At 44.4% G+C, this 8,830-nt stretch overlaps 1 protein-coding gene and 1 long non-coding RNA gene across 2 annotated transcripts; one reads left to right on the top strand and one right to left on the bottom strand.

Annotated features, from left to right (window-relative positions):
- Window positions 1–1,838: 1,838 nt before the first annotated feature.
- Window positions 1,839–8,830, bottom strand: LOC119277341. Its single transcript, XR_005137031.1, has 2 exons — window positions 8,749–8,830; window positions 1,839–2,190 (listed from the first exon to the last, which is right to left on the bottom strand). It is a non-coding gene; the product is annotated as an uncharacterized LOC119277341 (long non-coding RNA).
- Window positions 1,986–8,659, top strand: LOC119277340 (probable LRR receptor-like serine/threonine-protein kinase At1g51810). Its single transcript, XM_037558614.1, has 12 exons — window positions 1,986–2,110; window positions 2,359–2,920; window positions 3,086–3,585; window positions 3,912–4,056; window positions 4,799–4,870; window positions 4,955–5,020; window positions 5,097–5,177; window positions 5,585–5,739; window positions 5,856–6,091; window positions 6,356–6,485; window positions 7,503–7,562; window positions 7,645–8,659. Exons 1-12 carry the CDS (start codon window positions 2,002–2,004, stop codon window positions 8,322–8,324), a joined length of 2,796 nt encoding a protein of 931 aa, XP_037414511.1. The 5' UTR covers window positions 1,986–2,001; the 3' UTR covers window positions 8,325–8,659.

Here is an 8,830-nt window from a genome sequence, read left to right as displayed (position 1 = left end):
AAAAGAATTAAATGGAAAATAAAACCAACCCCTCTCCCCCTCCCCCCCCAAACATTTAGTACCGGTTGGTGTTACCAACCGGTACTAATGGTCTACCAGCACCCGGGCCTGGCCCGTGCCACGTGTTGGCACTTTAGCGTCGGTTCGTGACGAACCTGTACTAAGGGGGGGGGGGGCTTTAGTCTCCACTCTTTAGTGCCGGTTGTAGAACCGGCACTAAAGGCCCTTACGAACCGGCGCTAAAGCCCGGTTCTACACTAGTGTAACGATGCGTATAGTTTAGCCAAATATTCTCTTAGTTTAGCTCAGGGACGCCATGTGTGGCTTTTACACCCCCACGACCCAGCATGTATCCCACAAACTGTGGTTTTTGATGAATAAAATTTTTGTTCATCCCTCAAAAAAAAGGTTAGCCCTTGTACAATGGGAGGTGCTTAGAGAGATGCTTAGAAAAATAAACCGGGCTTTTCTGAAGCACCGGTGCCTACAGGTTAGTGTTAGATTCTAACGCTAAACTAACCATGAACTAACTCTAACCAAAGTGGTGTTTGAATGGCGGGGTTAGATTGACAATAAATATGCTCTTTCTCAACATTTCGCTACTTTGGGCGAGTCATGGCCGAGAGCTGCGCTGGGCCCAGACGGGGCCGTGCCCGGCAAGGAGCCGCGCTGGCTTATCGCGCAGCCCGCCGGCCGAATCCGCCGTCCCTACGCAAGGAGACGCGCTGGCCGAGGCCGACGGGGACATGCCGCCAAGGAGCCGCAACTGCTTACCGGCGGGCGGACGGGCCGCGGGGAGATGAGGGGGTTGGAACGGGAGAATAGGGCGGGGCTGCCTACCGGCGGCGGACGGGAGCGCGAATACAGCGAGGCGCCTTCATGGACGGTGCGAAAGGGAGGGAGGGAGAAGACGAGAAGCTTTGAGGAAGTGGGGAGGGGTCTGCTGCGGGAAGAGCGGGAGAAAAAAATGTGTTCTCAGTGGTCCCAAGAAGAACTAATCCATATAAGCACCTCTTGGTGGGTTAGTTTTTTAGATGGATTAGATGCATCTAACCCAAACTAACCCTCCTATTTCGATATTTTTAGGTTAGTTGAATCCAAACTAACCCAAACTAACGGATCCAAACAGGGCCCTTGTCGAAAACCTTTGCGCGCGCTGCGCTAACGCGCAGAGTTGGTTGACGGTTGACGCGCTTCTCGACGTAAGCGGGACAGGGGCACCTACCCCAAACTAGATTGAAACCAGGTTCAAATCCCAAATGTACAGTCGCCGCTCGCTCATGAATTCTACTTCTACCTGCCCTGCCCTTTGTTTGTGTCAATTCGACGCGCGACCAAGTGCCATCCTCCACGTACGTGCTGGTGAAACTCGATATTCATCATGGTAGTATAATATAAAAATAATAAGAATCCTATTGACATTCGAGACCGACCGGCCGGCGGACATGCGTCCTCCAAGCTCACACCCGGTCGTTCTTATATCACCCTGGCGAATCGGTCGGGCTCGCTGCAACTTGTTCTTCTTTTATCTGATGATTGCAGGTCGCAGCAGTAGTTTTATCTGGCACACCAGACTGGTTCAGAGAACCATCAACGTCCGCGGCTTTAGATATGGGCGATCCGCAAGCACGATTCGCCCGCCCAAGCAAACAATTGTGCCCGGGTTGGGACTTGGCTATCAGGCTGACGAGCAGTTACTTGGCCGCATACAGAAGATTGCAGAGCACCGCGACATTTGGCGTGCAGCCTATCCTCCATGCCAAGTTGCATCCATTTCTTTCACCACAAGGTTTACCTACTGATGAGCAAAATATTTTGTTTTCTATACATCTGTTAGATTGAAAGCCAAGCCCAAGTCAAACTAAAAACTCAAATCCCCCAACAAACCATTTTAAGATAAAAACAGTACACCGCGTTTGGTGTTTTCCTTGCTATATAGTTGCACAAGTCCTTTGTACCGGACGGTTGTTTCTTGCTTCCAAAAAATTGCGAGAGAGAACCATGGCGACCAGCTTCAGTTCCTCGGCGAGCATGGAGTTTACATGGATCCTGGCGCTGCTGCTCATCCTGGTCACCATGATTCAAGTCCATGGCCAGTCTACAACCGCTGGTAATGCAATACTCCCAGCCTTTCCCTTGTACTCCGTACCTACTGTTCTACACCATGCACCTCTTTGAGCTCTGCTCCATCTGCATGCCAAAAAGTTCAGTTTACTTTAGCTTGCAAAAGTTCAGAGGTTCCACTCTGAAATCTTACATTTCAACAAATTCTTAGCTGCCAAATACCTGGTTGCACATGTCACGACATTCTTAAACTTGAAACAGATGAAACTGATACATACTCTCTCCATCACGCAGGGTTTGTAAGCATCGACTGTGGATGGACAAATAGCAGCGCCTACAACGATAGCGCACTAGGACTAGAGTTCCATTCTGACGGTGGATTTGTTGAGGGCGGTTTGAGCCACGATATTTCAGCAGAGTCCATGGCTGGTGCAGGGAATGAGCAACAGAAAACCCTCAGGAGCTTCCCTAACGGCTCACGAAATTGCTATACACTGCCATCCATCACCGGCAAGAAGTATATGCTGAGGGCCACATTTACCTACGGCAACTACGATGGGTTGAACAGGACTATGGATGGGTCAACGTTTTTATTCGGGCTACATATAGGCGTCAATTTCTGGGAGGCTGTGAACTTGACAAACTGGGATCAGGCGGTATGGAAGGAGGTGCTCACCGTTGCTCCGGCCAACAACCTGTCGGTCTGTCTGATAAACTTCGGTACAGGGACTCCGTTCGTGTCTTCATTGGAGCTGAGGCCACTTCAAGATCTGATGTACCCTTTTGTGAATTCTTCGGTGTCAATCAGCTACTTTAAGCGGATCAGATTTGGTAACACCACTGAATTTCTCACAAGGTAAGATACAGCTGGCATCCATAATGATTTTGGATTTGATCTTAATTATGCTTGACAATGGTTTTGAATTCGGTTGGCTAGCTCGGCAAAGCGTTTGCTCCTTAATCTGTTTCCTGAAACCTGCAATCACTTCTAACAAAAACTAATGCTTTGTGTGCGATGAAGATATCCATTGGACCCCTACGACCGGTTCTGGGAGGCCTGGTCTTTTTTCTATAACACCTACCCCTGGATGACCCTAAACACTAGCGGTCAAGTGAGGAGTCTACCCGGCGACAACGCCTTCCAGGTACCAGAGGGCATCCTCCAGGGGGCTACAACCCTAGACACAAACTACTCTTTCTTTCAGATCAACGTGGGAGTGGGTTCCAACCTGGACGCCAAGAACCTGCAGCTTCTTCCCATCTTCCACTTTGCTGAGATCAACAGCAGCAACCCAAGCAGGAGGTTCGACATCTACAGCGACAATGAATTACTATTCCCGGACTTCTCGCCGTCACGATTCCAGGTGGACAGCATGCACCAGAGTGGGCGGTTCTTGTACAACCCTACCGCGACCTTCCTCCTCAACAAGACACGCAGGTCGAGGCTCCCTCCGCTCATCAATGCGTTTGAGGTGTACTCGCTCGTTCGGATGGATAACTTCACCACTGACTCCGACGATGGTGAGTTCAATGTATTACCCTGCATGTGCATAATACAAGCATGTATATGTGGCAGATTCACATGATCCTCATTCAGTTTATTCACTTCTGTTAAATAGATAAAAATTGCACATAATAACTTTGCAACTAGTTAAGTACTCCCTCCGTAAAGAAATATAAGAGCGTTTAGATCACTATAAATTAGTGACCTAAACGCTCTTACATTTCTTTACAGAGGGAGTAATTGTTTACATTCTTTTTAATACATATATGAGCGCCCATAGGCAACATATACAGCTTTCTTTATTCTGCTCATATTTGTTTCCATTGTCTTTTCGGTGCTGTAGTCAATTACATGAAAGAAGTCAAGAAACACTACAATTTGGCACGAATAAACTGGAACGGAGATCCATGCTCCCCAAGAGAGTATTCCTGGGAAGGTTTAACTTGCGACTACTCTAAGAGCAACCAGAATCCGAGGATTGTCGCAGTGTAAGAAAATAACCAGGACTGTCCCATATTTACATTTTGGAACCTAAATATCACAATTCAATATTTTTAACCTTTGAAGCGCATTACATTAGCAAGAGACACTCAGTCACATATCTTACTGGCTAATATCTTGAAGACACAGTTAATTTAGTTGAAATCAAGGTTTTTGAGTCGCCGAGTCAAGCCAAGTCGCCGAGGCTGCGGCTAGTGGCTTGCTGGCTTGAGTCAGCGACTTGGCTTGATTAGTCGCCCCAAGTCGCCATGGCACAACAGTACATAGAGCAGCAGAGCACATAGATATACAGCAGGAGCAGAGCACATATACAGCAGAGAAAATATATTACATCTAAGCAGAGCACATATAGAGCCCACCCCGCGCTCTCTTTCCTTCGGTCCTCCTCCTTCCCCAGTCCCCAAATGATCACATATACAGCAGCAGCAAGCCACGCGAGCCAGCGAGCCAGCGAGTCACGCGACTAATCCCACCAAGTCGCCGGCGAGTCGCGCGACTTGCTCCCTGAGTCAAGTCGCCTGCGCGAGCCAGCCACGCCGCGACGACTTGGCGATTAGTCGGCGACTAATCGGCGATTAGTCGGCGACTCAAAAACAGAGGTTGAAATCTTGAAAACATATGTAATTTAGTGTAAACCACAGAATGATACTTTAATAATCTTTAAAAAACAAGTTAGCTGGATGCTATCACTAAATTAATAGACCTGTATTAAAATGAGTTGTTTTGCAGAAATCTGTCTACCAGCGGACTGAAAGGTGGATTAGTCATATCATTCATGAACATGGTATCACTGGAAAACTTGTAAGTCGTGCCTACCACAAAATATCAATGGGCTAAATGTTATTATTTTGACATCCTTGTGACCTAAGCACATAATATATGTAGGGATTTATCACACAACAATTTGACAGGAGCTATTCCAGACTACCAAATAAAGTCACTCAAAGTTCTGTAAGTCTCTGTGCTGATTATAATATTTGGTTGATGATACAAGTTTTAGAGAATGGTTTTAACTATTATTTTACAGCGATTTGTCATATAACCAGCTTGATGGGCCAATCCCGGATTCTATTCTTCAAAGATCTCAGGCTGGTCTGCTTGACTTAAGGTTTGCATGCTCTGTTGCGTAATTCCTTTTGTTTTAACTGAATGTTGCACAATTTATTACTCCCTCCGATCCATATTACTTGCGCTCAAAAGAATGTATCTAGCACAGAAATACATGTAGATACATCCATTTGAGCGACAAGTAATATGGATCGGAGGGAGTACTACATAAAAAAAAGATAAAACCAAAAAACAAAACTGCAAAGAAACAGGGTTGAGTCTCATAGAAGAAATTCAAGGTTTAGCAACAGTCTTTGCACATATAACAAATATGCCACACTTTACCAGACTAGAGTTACGCAAGTTTGACTTCCTCTGGCCACAGTTTAGTTAGTGTCATACTTTTGGCCTACCACACCAACATCTTATGAGTTCATTTTTCTATATGTTGTCGAATTGTGCCCCTAGATTAGAAGGCAATCCCATATGCTCAAAAGTCAAAGATACGTACTGTTCAAATAAGAAGAAGAAGACATCTACTGTGCTCATTGCAGTGATAGTTCCTGTGGTACTGGTATCCCTCCTAGTAGTGATGGGCATACTCTGGAAGTTATACTGGAAAGGTATAACAAAATTATATGCTCTAAATTTTCCTTTCATCAATGCAATAGGTGGCAAACATAAGAGAGCAGCTTCGTACCTAAACTTTCATGTTAAACACAACTTCTTGACTCTGCAGGGAAGTCAGGAGACGATGAAGATTATGCTATGTATGAAGAGGAAACTCCCCTACATATTGATATCAGACGGTTCACATACGCAGAGCTGAAACTCATAACTAACAACTTTCAATCAATCATCGGAAAAGGAGGTTTTGGTATGGTTTATCATGGCACACTGGAAAATGGTGATGAGGTAGCTGTCAAGGTGCTTATGGAGACATCAATAGCAGAGTCAACAGACTTCCTCCCTGAGGTACAACACAAAACCAACTAGGCCACAACATGACATTCTTCAATAAAAACGTTTTTTTCTGAAACTGGAAGCTTTTATTACCGCCATCCTCTGCATCATACTAGATGCATACAGCCTCAATTATTCCAACGTTTGTTACAAGTCATCCAGAAGTAAACTATAAGTCTGCACGACATCTAAAACCATTTCCACATTATGTATTGAATAAAATGACGCAACTGGCTTCAGCTCTAGGATGTTTGGTAACTATATCTATTGCCGCAGGTGCAAACGTTGTCCAAAGTTCATCACAAGAATCTCGTGACTTTGCAAGGATATTGCCAGAACAAGAAATGCCTTGCACTCGTTTATGATTTCATGCCCAGAGGAAATCTTCAACAGCTTCTAAAAGGAGGTTTCTCTCTTAACTTTTCTAAATGTATCTATCAACCATAATTGACTTAGGTTTAATAAATCCAACTTGCAGTTTGTTATTATCACTAACTTGCATTCGATTTCTACAGAGGCATTTGTACTTTAACTAGATAAAATTGAATGTTCAATCCAACCTAAACCTGTTCAATCTAAAAAGCAAGTTGACCAATTCAGGGTTTTACTTCTTGAATCCAACAACTACATGGAGACCCAAATGCCAACAGCTTTGGTTAAGAACTTGGGAATCACCTACTTCTCAAATTTTACAAATATATTGTGCTTCACAGTATAAAAATAAATTTTGACAGGACCTAGTCATAAGTATAAAAAAAATTCTAAAACCAAACTATTCTGGCTTTGACACGGTACTGCAGTCAGGATTTTCAAAAACTGAATTTTCTTGAAGCCTTAAAGGTATAGTTTGATTGCCTAAACTGTTATTACTGCTGCTAGTCAATACAGTTGAGTTGGTAGACATAATTTACTATGTAAATATAATGGACTAACAAGTGAGGCAACCATAGCTGCATTCTTAGAGCTGCATATTCTCAAAGTCTGAACCATGACATGGTCATAGATATTTGGTTAACAAATTGGGGCTAGCACAATTAAATTATTAAGTCAACCATGGCATGATAGTCACAAATTAGAAACATGTACATCTTTCAAAAGCCAGTAAGGAAAAATAAAGAGAGATATATGCCAAAAGAATAATCCCAATATCTTGGCCTGTTTGTCAATTGGAACTGTATAAAAATGCTCTGATAACAGAATGAAAAGCAGCGATATCAAAGTGCCTGTTTATGGAGATCTTAGATCTTAACATGGCAATTGATAATAAGGTTAATCATTTGTGTGTGTAACCATCATTAGTTAGCTTAAATATGTGCAAAGAGTCGATCCAAGAAAATATGTACAAGGACTACAAAACTGGAATTTATGCTAACATGAACGTATCAGATGGCCCTTACATTAATTTGGTACATCTTGATTGCAGGAGATGATTATAGTTTGACTTGGGAACAGCGACTTTATATTGCCCTTGATGCTGCACAAGGTCCATATTTCAATTATGTGTTTACCTTTAGGTCGTGTACGTATGTGTGTATTCTTAAAGTATGAGTTCCAATAAACTACAGGACTGGAGTATCTACACGAGTCATGCACCCCATCAATAGTGCACAGAGATGTGAAGACCCCAAACATCCTTCTGGACAAGAATCTGGTGGGGGTAATATCTGATTTTGGGCTTTCACGGGCTTTCAACGATGCTCACACACACATATCTACTGTTGCTGCTGGCACTCTTGGCTACCTCGACCCTGAGTACCATGCAACTTTCCAACTCACTGTCAAGACAGATGTTTACAGCTTCGGAATCGTGCTCTTGGAGATCATCACCGGCCAATCCCCAGTATTTATGGACCCTCAAACCGTCCACCTACCGAATTGGGTGCGGCAAAAGATAGCTAAAGGCAGCATTCACGATGTCGTAGACAAGAGGCTGCTGGATCAGTATGATGCCAGTTCCCTGCAGGGTGCGGTGGACCTTGCCCTGAACTGCGTCGAAAACGCAGCCATCGACAGGCCCACCATGACAGAGGTTGTTTCAAGGCTCAAAACGTGGTTGCCGGCGGTTTCAACCGACAAGCAGTCTACTTCCGGGACCCCTCGACGCAAGTACTCCATGAATACCGAAATGCCAAAGCAGTTCCAGTCGATGATTTCAGGAGTAAGCAACGCGGAGAGTTCCTTCCAGTCTTCTGGCTATACCGATGGGAATGGGATGTCACAAGCAACCATCTTTTCTGGACGGTGAAAAGGAAACGCCTACCATGTTACTATTACATCTTGCTTAGATAAAGTTGGGTGGCAGGTGGCTTGCTTAACTGCATTGTGATTGATCGTCTGTAAACTGCAACTTCTAGTAATTTTCGTTTTCAGTTTGTAAACATTGCTTGTTTATAGCTACTACTCCCTAGCAGTTTTCAAGCATGAAGCATCCTATTCCATTTGGGAACTCGTTGGTCCATTAATTGGTACTCGTAAATTAAATCCGAACTTGTTTATTACACTGCCGCTTAAGAATTCCGCCTTTTATTCCCCAATCTCTCTTGTAAGGCTGTGGATTGAAATCAGAATACTTGTTTCGATCAAATCCTCTGAGCATTTCGGAGTTTGTGGAAACACAGAATCATAAGCCACAGCGACGAAAGGGCAGAAATGCAAAGCACATGACATACCTAACCCTCGTCGACCGCCGTGGGCAGCTCCTCGACTCGGCGAGCGCGCTGCAATGCATCCTCCGTCTCCGCGACTGCGGCG

This window comes from Triticum dicoccoides, chromosome 3B (genome assembly GCF_002162155.2).
Source record: "Triticum dicoccoides isolate Atlit2015 ecotype Zavitan chromosome 3B, WEW_v2.0, whole genome shotgun sequence".
In the NCBI taxonomy this organism is placed as follows: domain Eukaryota; kingdom Viridiplantae; phylum Streptophyta; class Magnoliopsida; order Poales; family Poaceae; genus Triticum; species Triticum dicoccoides.
Note: the sequence above shows the minus strand (reverse complement) of the source record. Positions and strands in the feature narration are given on the sequence as shown.